This window comes from Carcharhinus amblyrhynchos, chromosome 8 (genome assembly GCF_965287045.1).
Source record: "Carcharhinus amblyrhynchos chromosome 8, sCarAmb.v2.hapA, whole genome shotgun sequence".
Classification (NCBI taxonomy): domain Eukaryota; kingdom Metazoa; phylum Chordata; class Chondrichthyes; order Carcharhiniformes; family Carcharhinidae; genus Carcharhinus; species Carcharhinus amblyrhynchos.
The window spans coordinates 9,193,121-9,211,737 of record NC_137331.1 but is presented as its reverse complement, the minus strand read 5'-3'; the positions used below and the strand labels follow the sequence as shown (position 1 = coordinate 9,211,737).

Below are 18,617 nucleotides of genomic sequence, written 5' to 3'. Positions count from 1 at the left end.
TGGGACATCCCATCCCACAAAAGGAATTTTAAAAATCAGTGATGCCTTTCATTTAGCAACCTTTTTTAACCAAGAAACAATTTTGTCTCAAAAAAACCCCACAATTCTAATCATTTCTAGCTCCAGCTTTGGGTCCCATTCCTTTCTCCTATTATCACAGCTCATGTTACTACTGGACAGGAAGATCCCAGAATGGAACCTGGCTCAATAAACTATAAATTTTACTTTTTTTAAAGGATGAATGAAGAGAGTCCCAGGACTACCAATTAACCTTTTGCAATGGAATAAAACATTTATTAAATACGAAAAGATTGACTAATGCAATACTTCACCCCACCTATATCTCACAAATGTCCCCATTCTTTTAACGATAACACAAGTTATGGAATAGAGAACTACAGAGTTCCTATAGTGCAGGAGGCAGCCATTTGGCTCATCATGTCTGCATCAACGTGGCATCTTACCCAGCACACCCCCACCTCCCCTCTTCATCCCTGGAACTAATCTTGTGAATCTTTCCTGCACCCTATCTAATGTCTCCACATCCTTCCTAAAGAGCGGTGTACAGAAGTGGACATAATACTCCAGTTATGGCTGAACCAATGTTTTATACAGACTCAACTAAACTTTCTTGTTTTGGTACTTTATGTCCCTCATTATAAAGCCCAGGATGCTGTTTGCTTTATTAACCAGTCTTTCAACCTGCCCTGCAACCTTCAATGATGCAAATACATAGGCACCCAGGTCCCTCTACTCCTGCACCTGCTTTAAAATTGCACCCTTCATTTTATATTATGTCTCTACATTTTTCCTATCAAAATGAATCACTTCACACTTCTCTGCATTAAATTTCATTTGCTACAAATCCACTCATTCCACCGACTTAAGCCTTTTTGAAAATCTACATCATCCTCCTCATGGTTCCAACTTCAAGTCCAAGTTTTGTATCAGCTGTAAATTTATTCTGCCTTCTGCACCAAGATCTGGGTCATTCATATACATCAGGGATTCCAAAACCAACCACTGAGGAACTCCATTATAAACCTTCCTCCAGTCCAGAAAGCAACCACTAACCACTACGTAATTTCCTATCCCCTTAGCTAATTGTGTATCATTGTTGCAACTGTCCATTACATGCCATGAGCTCTAACTTGCTCACAAATCAAATTGAAGCCACCCATTATCACTACTCTAATTTTTGGATCTTTCTACAATTTGCCTACAAATTTCCTCCTCTCTCTCCTGCCTGCTAATTGGGGCCCGATAGTACACACTATGCTTCAATAGTTTACCTTAATTCTCTAATCAGTTTTATCATCCCTCCCTGCCATTCTACTTTGTACTATATCTTTCCTAAATTGCCAATGGTCAGAAATATTAAGTTTCAACCTTCCCTTTGCTCATCTCCAAATTGCAATTTATATCACACACAGGAAATTTGTGCCTGCAATTAATGTTATTAACCATGCATAACGCATTCAAACACTTGCATTTGAAAACCATTCGAGCTGACCTACACCTTCCAAGCCATGTTCCACATATTTCTGAACTATCATGTTTCATCTCCTGCTAGTAGCCTGGGAGGGCGAGGGGGCGCCAACCCCCGCGCCGGGCGAGGGGGGGAGGGGCGCCAACCCCCGCGCCGGGCGAGGGGGGAGGGGCGCCAACCCCCGCGCCGGGCGAGGGGGGAGGGGCGCCAACCCCCGCGCCGGGCGAGGGGGGAGGGGCGCCAACCCCCGCGCCGGGCGAGGGGGGAGGGGCGCCAACCCCCGCGCCGGGCGAGGGGGGAGGGGCGCCAACCCCCGCGCCGGGCGAGGGGGGAGGGGCGCCAACCCCCGCGCCGGGCGAGGGGGGAGGGGCGCCAACCCCCGCGCCGGGCGAGGGGGGAGGGGCGCCAACCCCCGCGCCGGGCGAGGGGGGAGGGGCGCCAACCCCCGCGCCGGGCGAGGGGGGAGGGGCGCCAACCCCCGCGCCGGGCGAGGGGGGAGGGGCGCCAACCCCCGCGCCGGGCGAGGGGGAGGGGCGCCAACCCCCGCGCCGGGCGAGGGGGGAGGGGCGCCAACCCCCGCGCCGGGCGAGGGGGGAGGGGCGCCAACCCCCGCGCCGGGCGAGGGGGGAGGGGCGCCAACCCCCGCGCCGGGCGAGGGGGGAGGGGCGCCAACCCCCGCGCCGGGCGAGGGGGGAGGGGCGCCAACCCCCGCGCCGGGCGAGGGGGGAGGGGCGCCAACCCCCGCGCCGGGCGAGGGGGGAGGGGCGCCAACCCCCGCGCCGGGCGAGGGGGGAGGGGCGCCAACCCCCGCGCCGGGCGAGGGGGGAGGGGGGGCGGCTGCCAACCCCCGCGCCGGGCGAGGGGGGAGGGGGGAGGGGCGCCAACCCCCGCGCCGGGCGAGGGGGGAGGGGCGCCAACCCCCGCGCCGGGCGAGGGGGGAGGAGGTGCCAACCCCCGCGCCGGGCGAGGGGGGAGGGGGGGCGGGTGCCAACCCCCGCGCCGGGCGAGGGGGGAGGGGGGGCGGGTGCCAACCCCCGCGCCGGGCGAGGGGGGAGGGGGGGCGGGTGCCAACCCCCGCGCCGGGCGAGGGGGGAGGGGGGGCGGGTGCCAACCCCCGCGCCGGGCGAGGGGGGAGGGGGGGCGGGTGCCAACCCCCGCGCCGGGCGAGGGGGGAGGGGGGGCGGGTGCCAACCCCCGCGCCGGGCGAGGGGGGAGGGGGGGCGGGTGCCAACCCCCGCGCCGGGCGAGGGGGGAGGGGGGAGGGGGTGCCGACCCCCGCGCCGGGCGAGGGGGGGGGCGGGTGCCGACCCCCGCGCCGGGCGATGGGGGGCGGGTGCCGACCCCCGCGCCGGGCGAGGGGGGGCGGGTGCCAACCCCCGCGCCGGGCGAGGGGGGGCGGGTGCCAACCCCCGCGCCGGGCGAGGGGGGAGGGGGGGCGGGTGCCAACCCCCGCGCCACGCGAGGGGGGGGCGGGGAGGAATTGTCGATCTCCGGGCCGTTGGGCCGGCGTTCGGTTGGCGGTTACCGTTGGACCGGCGTTCGGTTGGCCGTTACCGTTGGGCCGGCGTTCGGTTGGCCGTTACCGTTGGGCTCTCTGCTCTCTCCGCTGCCCCTACCTGCGCCGCTCGTGCTCACGGTTCCGCTCAGCCTCCGACAGCCTCGAGCTGCCGCCCCCGCCGCCAACCGCAGCATTTTTGGATCCGGAAATGAGTCACAAAATTCCTCGTCCCGGGACAAGCGGAACGGTGCAGCAGGGAAAACTGACCCGGGGAGGTGGGGTTGAGAGAGTGTGGGAGGGAGGGAGGGAGTGTGGGAGGAGATCAATGAAGTGGAGGGAGGACAGTGTTGAGGGAGGAGGTGATTGGGGCAGGGTTGCAAATGGGGTGTGAGGGAGTGGTGATTGATGGATGGCTTGGGGAGGTGAGGTTGGTGGAGGAGAGGATTGGTGGAAGACCTTCGATGAAGAGGGGGGTGGTTTGGGAGGTTTGATGAAGGGCTGGAGGCATCGTAGAGGTGGGAGGAGCGAGGAGGAGGTTGATGCAAAGGGGAGAATGGATGATTGATGGAAGGGGGATGGTTAATTGTGGGGTTGTCAGATCAGCCATGATCTTATTGAATAGCGGGGCAGGCTCGAGGGGCTAGATGGCCTACTCCTGCTCCTATTTCTTATGTTCTTATGCTGTTGGAGGGGGGTACGGGCATTGGTGGAAGGATGGAGGGAGTTTTGAGGGGATTGGGTATTGAAAAAGTTGAGGGGAAGGGTGAAACATGAGGTCACGTAAAGACAGGAAGTGAGAGAGGTGGGACAGTAGAGGAAGGGGTTAGGGAGCAAGGGGGATGAATGGAAAAGAAGGGAGAAAAAGGAAGTGGAGAGAAAGAGTGGGGAGGAGAGGGGTGAAAAGGGTAGGGAGAAGGAGGGTAGGTGGAAGAGAGAAGAGGAGGGGATGAGGGGGTGGAGAGGAATGGGTTGGGAGTGATGGGAGTCAGGGCGAGTAAGCTTGGAAGCAGGAAAATAAGAGGGGAGAGCAAGGGGGGTGAAAAGGACAGAATGAGTGGTGAGTAGTATAGAGGGAGAAGGGGAGGTAGAGAGTGAAGGCTAGTAGGAAGGGAATGGCCAGGGGAAGAGGATTGGGAGAAGAGGTTGTGGTGAAAGGGAGGGAAAGGAAGAGAAGGGGCAAAGGGAGGGGTATGAGCGGTCAAGAGGAGGGGGAATTGGAGGAAAGGGAGAGTAGCGGAAGAGGACAGAAGGGGGCAAGGGAAGAGGTGACAAGGAGGGAGCAGAGAAGGGAGTGGAGAGGAAGAGATAGAGAGTGGAAAGGGGAGAAGATGGAATAAGAAGTGAAAAAGATAAGGAGAGGTAGAGAAAGGAGGGGCATAGGAAGCGGAAGGGCAAAGGGAGAAGGAGAAGGGGGAATGAGTAAAGGGGAGAGACTGTGAGGTCGGGATATTGGGGAGAGTGAGTGAGTGTGATTGATTGGAGAAAGAGCAAGAATGAATGAATGGCTATGTAGAGTGAAATGGTGGAAGAGGGTGATTGGGGCAGTGATGGAGACATTGGGGTAAGTTCATTCATGAGATGTGGGCAGTATTTCTTGTCTCTGAAAATCTGACCCAGAGAGCAGGAAGAAGCAGAAAGAGAATGTCAGATTGATAATATAAGTGAGAACCAACCAGGATATAGTGAGTTCAGTGGGATACGTACAGGAAATAAGGATAGCAATTTGATTTGATTTATTATTGTCATATGTATTAGTATACAGAAAAAAGTGTTGTTTCTTGTGTGCTATACAGATAAAGCATACCATATATAGAGGAGAGGATGCAGAATGTAGTGTTACAATCATAACTAGAGTGTTGAGAAAGATCAACTTAATACGAGGTAGGACCACTCAAAAGTCAGATGGCGGCAGGAAAGAAGCTGTTCTTGAGTCAGTTGGTACATGACCTCAGACTTTTGTATCTTTTTCCTGACGGTAGGTGGTGGAAGAGAATATCTTCGAAGTGCGTGGGGCCCTTGCTTATGCTGACTGCTTTTCAGAGGTAGCGGGAAGTATAGACAGAGTCAATGAATGGGAAGCTGGTTTGTAAGATGGATTGAGCATCGTCCACGACCCTTTGTAGTTTCTTGCAGTCTTGGACAGAGCAGAAGCCATACCAAGCGTGATACAACCAGAAAGAATGCTTTCTATGGTGCAAATGTAAAGGTTGGTAAGAATCATAGTGGACATGCCAAATTTCCTTAGCCTTCTGAGAAAGTAAAGGCATTGGTGGGCTTTCTTAATGTCAGCATGGAGGGACCAGGACAGTTTGTTGGTGATCTGGGCACATGGAACTTGAAGCTGTCAACCATTTCCACTTCGTCTCCATTGATGTAGACAGGGGCATGTCCTCCGTTGCACTTCCCGAAGTAAATGATAATCTCTTTCATTTTGTTGAGGGAGAGTTTATTGTCATCATACCAGTTCACCAGATTCTCTGTCCCTTTCCTTCTACTCCATCTCACCATTGTTTGAGATCTGACCCAATATGGTGGTGTCATTAGCAAACTTGAAAATTGAGTTGGAGGGGAATTTGTTCACAGTCATTGGTGTATAAGGAGTATAGTAAGGGGCTGCGAACACAGTCCTCAGGATGAATGTGGAAGAGGTGTTGCTGTCTATCCTTACTGGTTGTGGTCTGTGGGTTAGGAAGTCTAGGATCCAGTCACAGAGATAGGAGCCGAGCTACAGACCACAGTTTGGAGATGAGTTTTATAGGAATAATGGTGTTGAAAGCTGAGCTGTAGTCAATAAATAGGAGTCTGACATAGATAATTTGGTATCCCGGTGTTTCAGGGTTGAGTGTAGGGTAGGAAGATGGCATCTGCTGTGGACCTGCTGCGGCAATAGGCGAAATGAAGTGGATCCAGGCAACCTGCGAAATGACATGACTAACCTTTCCAAGCGTTTCGTAATGAATGTCAGAGCCACCAGGTAGTTATTAAGGCATGCTGCTGGCTTTTCTTTGGTTCAGGGATGATGGTTGTCATTTTGAAGCAAATAGGGACCTCTGATGGATGCAGAGAGATGTTAAAGATGTCAAGAATACCCCCGCCAGCTGATCCGCGCAGGATCTGAATGCTTGTCCAGGTACCCCATCCAGGCCAGTCGCTTTCTGTGGGTTGACTTTTGAGAAGGCTGATTGGACGTTTGCAATGGTGACCTCAGATGTGGGCTCGGCTGAGGCTTCGAAGATGCAAGGGGGGAGACGTGCTTTCGCTGACGAAAGAGTATGAGAAGAGACTGCCAGCTAACATAAAAGGGAATCCAAAAATCTTGTGTGGACATAAAAATTGCAAAAAGATGGAAGGAAAATCATCTAAACTGGTCCTGGTGATTAGAGACAAAAAAGAATCTACACGTGGATGCAGAGGGCATGGATGACTGAGCTATAAAATGAGCACCTTGCATCTTTTTCCCAGGAAGAAGATGCTACCAAAATCATAATGAAAAAGGAGGCAATTGAGATACTGAATGGGCTAAAAATTGAAAAACAGGAAGTCTTAGAATTAAAAGTTTTTAAGTCATCACATTCAGTTGGGAGGCATTTGAGATGCTGAGAGAAGTATGGGTGGAAATTCTGGAGGTACTGCCCGTTCTCTGCCAAATACCCCTTAGATACAATATCACAGGACTAGGGAATTGAAAACGTTACAGCCTTATTCAAAAACAATAATCTGAGACAAAGTTGACAGAAATACAAAAGCAAAATACTGTGGATGCTGACAAAGTCGACAGTCACTTGAACAAGTATGGATTAAATAAGGAAATCCAACATCCCTTTGATAAAGGCAAACTTCCAAAATGCACTGATCGAGTGTCACATAATAGGCTTGCCAGCAAAGTTGAAGCCCATGGAATAAAAGGACAGGGGCAGCAAGGATATAAAATTGGTTGAGTAACAGGAAACAGAATTGTGGTGAATGGTTTTTCGCACTGAAGAGAGGAATGCATTGATGTTTCCAAGGGGTCTGTAAAAGGAACACATTTTTTCCTAAAACATACTAATGATTTAAACTTGAGTGTATGGGGCACAGTTATTAAATTTGCAGATGACACAAGATTTGTAAGTATTGTGAACTGTGAGGAAGATTGAGGGCATGATCTAAGACCTCGTCCCACCCATTCTTCTGCGCAATCAGGTGAGAGGCAAAAAATTACGTTCCCACCCTGTTTTCACCACCCCGAATGTATTAGCCTTGTTTTGTCGGCAAAATCAGCTTTGTGCCCAGAAAAAGCACAAGGCCTGCTTTCAATATTAATGACATGATTTGTGTGTCATTAGGGACTCCTGGATGTTATCTATAAGTTTTTAAATTTATTTTGGTGTCACAAGTAGGTTTACAGTAACACTGACGTAAGCTCACCAGCCTGTAATTTCCCAGATTATCCCTGTTGCCCTTCTTAAACAACAAAGAGACAATGGCTAGAATTTTCCTGCCAGTGGGATCTTCCAGTCCAGCTGATGGCAAACCCCCACCATAGGTTATTCAGCAATGGGAGATGTATTAAATGGAAAACACGTTGACAGCAGTGGAACCAGAAGATCCCACCTCCACGAAACACATGGCGGGAGGTGTGGTAAATTCCGCCCAATATAAAATAAAGGGTACAGTTCAGGGACCCGGGGTATATGCACACAAATCATTGAAGATGGCCAGGGATGTTGTAAAAGTGGTTAAAAAAGCATGAAGGATCCTGGGCTTTCTAAATCAAAACAGACAAAAACACAAGAAATTGGAGCAGGAGACCATTTGACCCATCAAGCCCACTCCACCATTCAGTGCAATCATGGCTGATCCTGGGAGTCAACTCCATCTGCTACCCATATCCTTTAATTCTCTGAGACCAAAAATCTATCCCAGCCTTAAATATATTCAACAGTAAAGCACCTACAACACTCGGGTAGAGAATTTCAAAGATTGACAACCAGTTAAGTAATTTCTCCTCGTCTCAGTCCTAAATGATTAGCCCCTTAATCCAAGCTTATGCCCCTGTGCTTTAGGCTCTCCAGACTGTGGAAACAATCTCTTAGCATCCAACCCCTATCAAGCCCCTTGAGAATTTTGTAGGTTTCTATGGGATTGCCACTCATTCTCTAATCTCCAGAGAATATAAAACCAATTTACTCAGCATCATAGGACAGGGACCAATTCAGTATAAGTATCTCCTTTCTTAAATGTGGGGACCAAAATTGCACACACTATTTCAGCTGTGGTTACACAACTGTACAAATGTATCTTGCTGTACAATTGCAGCAAGATATATTTATTTTTGTATTCTAGTTCCCTTGCAATGATCAGGCAGGTTGATCTCCCAGGCTAGGATAGAGTAAAGGTAGATGAGGTTAAACTGAGGCTTGATCTGATGCAATTTTTCAAAGCTATCTCAGCCTTTTGGCTAAGGTGAAATGTCAGATCAAGCCCAGGATGGGGATGGGGATGGGGATGGGGGATGGGGGATGGGGGGTGGGGGATGGGGGATGGGGGGTGGGGGATGGGGGATGGGGGGTGGGGGATGGGGGGTGGGGGATGGGGGGTGGGGGATGGGGGGTGGGGGGTGGGGGGTGGGGGGGCAATGCCTCATCTTGTCAGCTTGGATCTTATGGGGACCCTGAATGGATTCAATTTGAATTTAATTTTTTGGATGGAATAATTTTTTTAAAAAAAGACAAACATGTCATTTGCTTTCCTAATTGCTTGCTGCATCTGCATGCTGACTTTCTGCATTCCTTGTATGAGCACACTCAAGTCTCCTTGGACATCCATACGAACAAATGTTTTAAAAACTCTGCTTTTTATTCTTACGACCAAAGTGAATGCTTCACACTTCCCTATGTTAAGTCATAAACATAGATTATAAAATAGCTGAAGCCCAGCACTGATCCCTGTGATACTCCATTATTTATTGCCTGTCAATTTGAAAAAGCCCATTCTCTGCTTTCTACTCATTAACTAATCTTGTATCCATGTTAATATATATTACCCCAATCCATCACATTAACCAATCTCCCAACCATTGACTCTGTCTACACATTCTGCTGCCTTGGAAAAGCAGCCAACATAATCAAGGACCCCACGGGACATATTCTCTTCCACCTTCTTCTGTCAGGAAAAAAATACAAAAGTTTGCGAACATGTTGCAAATGACTCAAGAACAGCTTCTTCCTTGCTGTCAGATTTTTAAAGTTAAAGTTTATTTATTTGTCACAAATAGGCTTACATTAACACTGCAATGAAGTTACTGTGAAAATTCCCTAGTCGTCACACTCCAGCACATATTCAGTTACACTGAGGGAAAGTTTAGCATAGCTAGTCCATCTAATCAGCATGTCTTTCAGACTGTCAGAGGAAACCAGAGCACCTGGAGGAAACCCATGCAGACATGGGGAGAACTTGCAGATTTCACACAGACAGTGACCTAAGCTGGGAATCAAACCCGGGTCCCTGTTGCTATGAGGCAGCAGTGTTAACCACCATACCGCACTTTTGAATAGTCCTATCATATATTAAGCTGTTAATTTTCTTCGCCCTTGCCTGTAACTGCAATACTATATTCTGCACCCTATGCTTTTTCTTGTTCCTTATATACTTTATGAATGGTATATTTGAAATAATACTTTTCACTGTATACATGTGACAATATCAAATCAAATTACCCTTGTCTTACCTATTAACCTTTTGGGTGGCACCTTATCAAATGCTTTTGAATAACCAGGTATAATATATTTACTGGTTTCCCTTTTTACTCTTCATCCTCAAAAAAGTTGTCAAACAGGATTTCTCCTTAATAAACCGTATTGATTTGTTACTATGCTTTTTTAAGTGCATTGTTAAGACTTCCTTATTAATTGAATCCAGCTTTTTCCAAAAACTGATATAAAGCAAACAGGCTTGTAATCCAATGTTTTCTCTTTCCCTTTGTTCTCAAAATGCAGTGCAATATTTGCTAGCTTCCATTCTAATGGTCCATTCCTGAATCTAAGGAAGTTTGAAAAACCATAGCCAGCACATACACTATCACTGCAGCTATCCTTTTTAGAACCCTAGGGTACTGCTTTCCAACTGCTTTACTATGACACACTAGTATACTGCAGAAAGCTTGCAAGTGTGCTATGACCTGCAGTGGGTATTATATTGTGTGTGATGCAGGAGCCAATCAAAGATGGAGGAAAAAAGAAACAGGAACTAGGACCTGGGAAGGTAGCAGTGAGGAGAACAGGAGGGGGAACCAGGAGTGTGGTGGACCTGGAGCAGGAGTGTGGCGCTGAGGAGAGCAGGAGAAGAGAGGAGGTAGCGAGAATATGGTGGACCCGGAGACAAGGTGCAGTGGTGAGGGACTGCCAGGTTTAGAGTGTCCTTTTATGCAGTCACTGCAAACAGGATTTTGTTCTGTGGCTAAAGAACACAAGAAATAAAAGTAGGAATAGGCCACAAGGTCATTCAAACCTGCCCCACCATTCAAACAATCATGGCTGACCAATGCTGGCCTCAACTCCTTTTCTATGCCATTTCCCCATAGCCCTCTATTCCTCGATCTATCAAATATATATCCACCTCCCCTTTGAATGCTTCTGATGATCCAGTGTCCACTGCCCTTTGGGGCAAGATTCACTACCCTTTGTGAGAACAAATTCCTATGCACTTCAGTTTTAAACGACCAGCCCTTTAACTTGTAACTATGTCCTTATTTGAGACACTCTCACAAGTGACAACATCTCACCATCACCCTATCAAGCCACTCAAGATCTTTTATGTTTGAATAAGCCTACCCCTCACTCTTCTAAATGCTAAGGAATACAGACTTAGACTATTTCTTTGCTCTTGATTGGACAACCTTCTCATCCCAGAAATTAGCCTGGTGACTCTCCTATAAACTGCCTCCAATATTATTATTTCCTTTTTAAGGTAAGGGGACCGAAACTGTATGTGGCATTCTAAGTGAGGCCTCACCAACACCTTGTATAATTGCAACAAAACCTCCCTATTTTTAAACTCCAATCACTTTGCAATAAAGGCCAAAATGTGTTGCCTTCTGAATTACTTGTTGGGCCTGCCTTCTAGCTTTTTGAGATTCATGCACTACCCTTTGTACATCGCTTACCTGCAGTCTCTCTCCATTTAGATAATAATCTGCCTTATGATTCTTCCTACCCAAGTGCATGACCTCAGACTTTCCCACATTAAATTCTATTTGCCAGGTTTTCATCCACTCACTCAACCCATCTATATCCTGTTGTAGAATCACAATAGCCTCATCACAACATACCCTTCCACTTATCTTTGTATCATTGGCAAATTTGGAAACCTTACAATCTCTTCATTGGGTCATTGATATAAATAGTGAACAATTGTAGGCCAAGAACTGATCCCTGCAGTACTGCACTAATTAGATCTTCCACTCTGAAAAGGACCCACAATATCAAATCAAATTACCCTTATCTTACCTATTAACCTTTTGGGTGGCACCTTATCAAATGCTTTTGAATATCCAGGTATAATATATTTACTGGTTTCCCTTTTTACTCCTCATCCTCAAAAAAATTGTCAAACAGGATTTCTGCTTAATAAACCGTATTGATTTGTTACTACGCTTTTTTAAGTGCATTGTTAAGACTTCCTTATTAATTTTCCAAAAACTGATATAAAGCAAACAGGCTAGTAATCCAATGTTTTCTCTTTCCCTTTGTTCTCAAAATGCAGTGCAATATTTGCTAGCTTCCATTCTGATGGTCCGTTCCTGAATCTAAGGAAGTTTGAAAAACCATAGCCAGCACGTACACTATCACTGCAGCTATCCTTTTTAGAACCCTAGGGTACTGCTTTCCAACTGCTTTACTATGACACATTCTCAGTTTTCTATTTGACAGCCAGTTTTTAATCCGTGCTAACACACTTCCTCCAGTTCTATGGGCTTTTACTTCATGCACCAGCCTCTCAAGCAGAACCTTGTCACATGCCTTTTGAAAATTAAGTACACTACGTCTACAGATACCCTCTATGTACTCTCCCTGTTACACCCTCAAAGAATTTGTACAAATTTGTCAAACATGATCTAGCTTAAAACAATGGTGACTCGGTTTGATTATATTCAGCTTTCCTAAATGATTAGCTATTTCTTCTTTGATTATTGACTCCAGCATCTTGTCAATAATAGATGTTAAAATAAGTGGCCTATAAAAGCTGCCATCGTTCTGCATCAGGTCAAAAAAAAACATGTTTTGGAAGTGGAGCAGTGGAATCCTTTCTACGATTAAACACAAACCTGAACTTGCACGACAATAGTTCCAATTCTGTGTTTCCCAATAAAAACAGATTGCCTTGGTCTGGAATGTGAATCTGATTGTAAAGTGGTGTAGTCCCTGCTCAGTTAAATGGGAAACTGGACCCAGTGACAGAGAGCGGTCTTCATTATCAGACTGTAACTTTCCCCACATCTCCCCAGGCCATGGCTGAGTAAAAGGATGAATTAGTTATTTTCGGTGAAATGGGGACAGTCTTTGTGAATAAAAATTCCTGCAACCCTTTAGACCAGACCAAATAATACTCATAACAATTAGAGTTAATCTTACAATTTTTCAGAAGTGTGTGACTTGTGTTTTTCATAGTGTAAGACAAATCGGAGTAGAAGGGAATTAAAGTTAAGAATTTCTCAAAGTAACTGTACCTGTTACGCATTTAACCCAACTGATTGGTTAAAATGGAGTGTAGTTAGTAATCTGGTTATTCAGAGTGAAACATTTCTGAGCTGTCAGATCTCACCTTCAACCTTGCCCATAGAGCTTTCTGGGAGGGGCCCATTGTGAGAAGATCTGTGACCCTGGACATATATTTACAGAGAACTGGCAGAGTGTTCTCTGTTTTTCCAGGTCAATGACCCCCCTCTCCCACCACGTCCACATCACGCTTTTGTTCAGCCTTGCCTTACTGTTTCCCCAGGACAGACAAGAACACTTTACCTTTCATGGCTTCCGCATTCTGAAGACATGGTAATGTTTGAGTGAATGTGCTGCTTTCTCCCATCCTCGCTAAGGTGACAGCCACTTCAGGTAATGGATTGCTATCCCTAAACTGAACTCACTGGCCAGCTGCACATCAGTTCCATAAACCCCAGCAATCAAATCTCACCATATTCCGCAACCTTCTGCACTGTAGGGATTCTATGATTCTATGTCCCCCTTGCCTTTCTCATTTCATTTGCTTATGTATCTGAATGTTGTATTCAGAATTAATTCTACATGATTAAGTAACCCTGAATGTCGTTTCCGCCCCCCCCTGCCTCCTCCCCAAGGCCATTTATGTCAATATATTTGTGCATGGCTGTTAGATATCCCCAAAGACACCATTCTGAACAGTACCTGAATTTAGGAGCTCTGTTTTGTAAGAACACTTGGACTAAAACCTGGTGTTGTCAGACTTTTTATTGTAAGAACAAAGCAGGCTAGGGATTGAACATCTCTGGCTGAATTCTACCTCTCATAAATTCCAAGAATTGAGCCAAAAAAAAAATTACATTGGCCACATGTTACAACACCCGCCCTAAAATTCAGAGATTTGGAACATTCAGTTGTCTGGATATATTGGCCTCACGTTCACTGTCTGGTGCCCAGGGGATTCTGTGAGTGTTCTCTTTTTAACAGTGAAGGTTTTTGGTGATTGTTTCTCAATCACCATTTTTTTGTGTGTGTGGGTAAACTAGTCACACTTAAATTTTAAAAACTCAAAGACTTCACTCTGTTGTGGCCACATACTGATTGACACCAACTTCACAAACATTTGGAACAGCAATTCAATGAAAATCAGATATTAGTTCAAGCTCCTCTACTTGAGGATCTCACTCGTTGCTACGGCTGGTTTATTTATCCTTTTACAAGTTGCCTTCGGATAATGAACATTATTTTTGGGACACTTATATTCAGTCAGTTTGTGTTTTGAGATTGTTTCCATGACTGAGCTTAATTTGGTTAAACTAGATTCCTCCGGGCAACTAACCCAGTAAGTTGCTATTCACACAAATTTACATTTTGCTCTGATCCACTGAATTTTAATTGTACACTGCAAACCTCCAGAGTGAGACTGTAACCATAATAAACATAAGTAAATGTGACATTTATGAGCAACCGATTCAGCTGAAGAAAGTGGGTGTGCCATGGAAATATTTGTTTCACTGAAGTTCCCGTGTTACTGAAAAGGTTGAGAATCCCCATTGCGCTAGGCCATAAGCCATCAGGTCCTGGGGATGTCAGATTTTGGTCCCTAGAATTTCACCTCTGGTAATACTGACTTCCTTAATTGCCTCATTTTTTAAGTCCTAGGTTACTGTCAATTTCTGATGTGAAACATGGATCTTTAAAGGCACACAATTGCTCAGTACCTCTGCCATTTCCTCATTCCCCAAGATTATTTCTCCTATCCCTGTTTCTAAAGGGCCAATGTGACTTTCAAGGAATTGGATAAGCAGCTGAAAGGAGAAATTTGCAGGGCCACAAGGAAAGGGCAAGGGAGAGGGTATAGCTAAATTGCTGTACCAGATAGCCAGTCTAGACCTGACAGGCTGAATGGCCTGCTTCCCTGCTGCAACCATTCATGATGATCCCTTGATTCTACCATTGAGGCTGGAAGACTGGAGAAAGATGTGGGAAAAAGGGAGGAGACTGGTTCGAGAAAACAGTGATAAGGACAGACAGCCTGAGACCTAAATAGAAACGTCAGGAAGAGAAATATGGTGGAAGGATAAAGATATGAGTAAAGGTGGGCGTAGGGAGAGATATACAAGGAATAGAGAGAGTGGATAAGCAATAGAAAAATGATGGAGGGGAGGAAGACACTGAACATGAGATTTCAGTTGGACATGGATTTTGGGTATAGGTTGAGAGTGTAGCCATGGTGATGCAGTTCCAAGTCAGGATGGTGTGTGACTTGGAGAGGAGCTTGCAGGTGGTGACTTTCCAAAACGTCTGTCACCCTTGTTTCTCAGGATGGTCAAGGTCACAGGTTAGGAGGGTGCTGTTGAAGGATGAGTTTTTGCAGTCCATCTTGGATATGGTAATATATTGTTGCCACTCTGTGCCAGAAGTAGACGAATGAACCTTTAAGGTGATGGATAGGATGCTGATTAAATGGGATGAGTAGTGAAAGTAGGTTCAATAACAATTTTGAAAGGAGATTTAGATAAATGAAGGGAAAAAAATTAGTTATGGGCAAGAGCGGTGGAATAGAAGTAATGGAATAACTTTTTCAAAGATATAGTCTCCTATGTTACTTCATTCTTTCAAGTTTCTGTTCAGATCTAACTTTCAAAGTTATCCGCTGTACAATTATTAAGCACCTGAAACACTCCAAATTTTCAAGCTGGATTTATTTACACGTGTCAGTGCTGCACTTAATTCCGATCATTTCGCAGCTCAGAATTAAATAGAAACATTGAACGTAGAAACTAGAAGCAGGAGTAGGCCATTCAGCCCTTCAAGTGTGCTTCACCATCATTTTATCCTCACTGATCATCAGATTCAATATCCTGATCCTGTCTTCCCCCCATTAGTCCCAAGAGCAACATCTAATTTCTTCTTGAAGTCACATTTTGGCCTCAACTACATTCTGTGGTAGTGAATTCCACCCATTCACCACTCTCTGGGTGAAGAAATTTCTCCTCACCTCACTCCTAAAAGATTTATCCCTTATCCTCAAACTATGACCCCTACCATTGGGAACATTCTTTCTGAATCTACCCTGTATAATCCAGATAGAATTTTTAAAGTTTCGATGAGATCTGTTCTCAGTCTTCTAAACTCCAATCAATACAATCCTAACCAACTTAGTCTCTGCTCATATGACAGACCTGCCATCCCAGGAATCAGCCTGGTAAATCTTTGCTGTATTCCCTCTACAGCAAGGACATCCTTCCTCAAATGAGGACACCCAAACTGCACACAATACTCAGGTGTGGTCTCACCAGTGCGCTGTGCAATTGCAGTAAAACATCCCTATTCCTATACTCAAATCCTTTCACTATGAAGACCAACATACCATTTGCCTTCTTTACTGCCTGCTGTACCTGCATGCACATCTTCAATGACTGATGCACAAGGAAACCAAGGTCTCACTGAGTATCCAGCTCTCTCAATTTACACCCCACTCAAATAATAATCTGCCTACCTATTATTGCAACTGAAGTGGATAAACTCAGATTTATCCACACTATACTGCGTCTGCCATGCATATGCCCACTCACTCAGCCTGTCCAAATCATGCTGAAGCATCTCTGCATCCTTCTCTCGACTCATCCTCCCACCCAACTTTGTATCATCTGCGGATTTGGAGATAATGCATTTAGTTCCCTCTTCTAAATCATTAATATTTCATGTGAACAGTTGGGATCCTAGCACAGATCTCTGTGGTACTCTACTAGTCCCTGCCTGCCAATCAGAAAAATACCCATTTATGCCACTCTTTGCTTCCTATCTGCTAACCAGCTTTCTATCCATCTCAAGACACTACCTGCAATCCCATGTGCTTTAACTTTACATAGTCGGCTGCGATGTGAGACCTTGCTGAAATTCTAAATAAATCACATCCACCGGTTCTCCTTGACCGACTTTACTAGTTACATCCTCAAATAATTCCAACAGATTCAACAAGCATGATTTCTCATTTGCAAATCATGCTGACTTTCTCTGATTATACCACTGTTTTCCAAATGCCAAGTTATGAAATCCTTGATAATGGACTCTAGCAACTTCCCCAGTACCAACGTTAGGCTCACTGATCTATAGTCCCCTGTTTTCTTTCTCCCTTTTTGAATAGCAGGCTTACCTTAGCTATCCTGCAATCTGCAGGAACTGTTCCGGAGTCCAAAGAATTTTGGAAAATGACCACCAATGGATCTATTATTTCCAGGTCCACATCCTTAAGTACTCTGGATGGAGATTATCAGGGTCTGGAGATTTATCCACCTTCAATCATCAATTTCCCCAAAGCCATTTCTTTACTAATACTGACTATTGAATAAAATACTGAAATCTATAACAGCCAAAATTTTAAAGATGGTGGCAAAGATTTACTGAAAAATCAGTTGTGTCTGAAACTCAGGTTAAATTTCTTCTTTTTGGCTCTTCAAGTTGCTGTCGTGTTGCTGCTGTGATGTGGCCTTCAGGGGAGTCACAGAGGTTTGGATACTCTGGTACTACATGTACATGAGTATTACACCAGTTCAAAGGGGGAAGGAATACCGCTGGCAGTTTTGATTCCATAATACTGGGATTCCTCAAGTGCAGATGTTTTGAATTTATTTTGCTAAGAGGAACATTTACTTCCCTGGTGTAAGCTGGTACCGACAGGCGGCATGACGAGAATGCTGATCCATTGCCACCTGGATCACTAACCAAGATCTAAGGACCTCTGCTCTTGTCATCATGTAGTCAATAGCAGAAAACTATGCACCAGAATGGTACCAATCTGCCCACACTGAACTTACTGATGCTCAACTCAACAATGTGCACCATCACTGGTCACTATTCAACCAACTCACTTCTCCTGGCTCCAAATTCTAAGTAACATTGTAGCCAGCAGTGCGGTCCTCCCCTCCTTTGTAGGTGCTGTGTCAGTGTATGTATTTCTGGATAAGCTGCTGTTACTGTTGCACTGCGGAATCATGTTATTGTAACTTCAGATGCAAAAACTATGGTTCTGGTGCCACCTAATGGTTAGCTCTGCATAAAAAAGCAGCCCACAAAATTCATACAAAATAAATAAACAGAAAGAGTTTGTATTTAAACAACAGGCACACGAACTCAGGACATCCCAAAGTACTTTACAGCCAATGATAGTCAAGTCGGGTAGTGGGGTGGTGGTCAGTTCTGGTCGTAGGCGGGCGGGGGGGGGGAGGGGGCTGCGGTTATCCAGTTTGTGAGGGAAAGGCTGAGGTGGTAGTCTGGTCAAGTCCAGTGGGAGTTGGATGATTGGGGTGGGGAGGGTGTGACAGGGTGATGGGAGGGGTGGGATGTGGTACTCAGGTGATTAGACTAGATTTAAGCTGTTGAACATTTTCTGCATAACCAGTCAGATAAGCCTGTGGCATTTGCGGGGCATCCTGGGGAGCTGAGGAATTGCCCATTGGATGATGAAACATCCTAGACAATTCCCATGTAGATCTGCACATCAGGACTTCCACAGGGACCTGACATGCATCTTCAGCCATATGTGTAGTCTCTGATTATCTGAAGACCGGAAAATTTGAGCCTGTGCTGTCGAAAGCAGACACGTCAACACCACAGTTCATAAAGCAGGAGACAAACTCTTAAAAATCAAGAGACATGATGTTTCCGTTTGATATCTCATCCAAAAGATGCCACCTTGGACAGTGCGGCACCAACTCTCCTGAAGACCAGTGTTTCTCCTCATGGTACATGTTTATGTGGTAAGTGGGGTGTTTAATCACATCACAATTTATATCTGTCTATGAAATGATTGCATCACTTTAACTACATTACTCAACATATAGTATGCTCCTCGAAACCGAGAAATTCTTGTTTATTTCCACCACCTCAGAATGTTCCAAAGCATTTTAAAGCCACTGAAGTATTTCTCAAGTCA

General features: G+C 46.0%; 1 protein-coding gene across 2 annotated transcripts in view; it reads right to left on the bottom strand.

Annotated features, from left to right (window-relative positions):
• sugct (succinyl-CoA:glutarate-CoA transferase) overlaps nucleotides 1-3,290 on the bottom strand; it is a 463,614-nt gene extending 460,324 nt beyond the window's left edge. The window contains exon 1 of one of the 2 annotated variants that reach the window (XM_080193630.1): nucleotides 3,106-3,290. In XM_080193630.1, the coding sequence (XP_080049756.1) occupies nucleotides 3,106-3,181 (76 nt within the window). In that variant the 5' untranslated portion in view covers nucleotides 3,182-3,290. The remainder of the gene's footprint in view (nucleotides 1-3,105) is intronic. The other variant, XM_080193629.1, reaches the window with a different exon arrangement.
• Nucleotides 3,291-18,617: the final 15,327 nt, after the last annotated feature.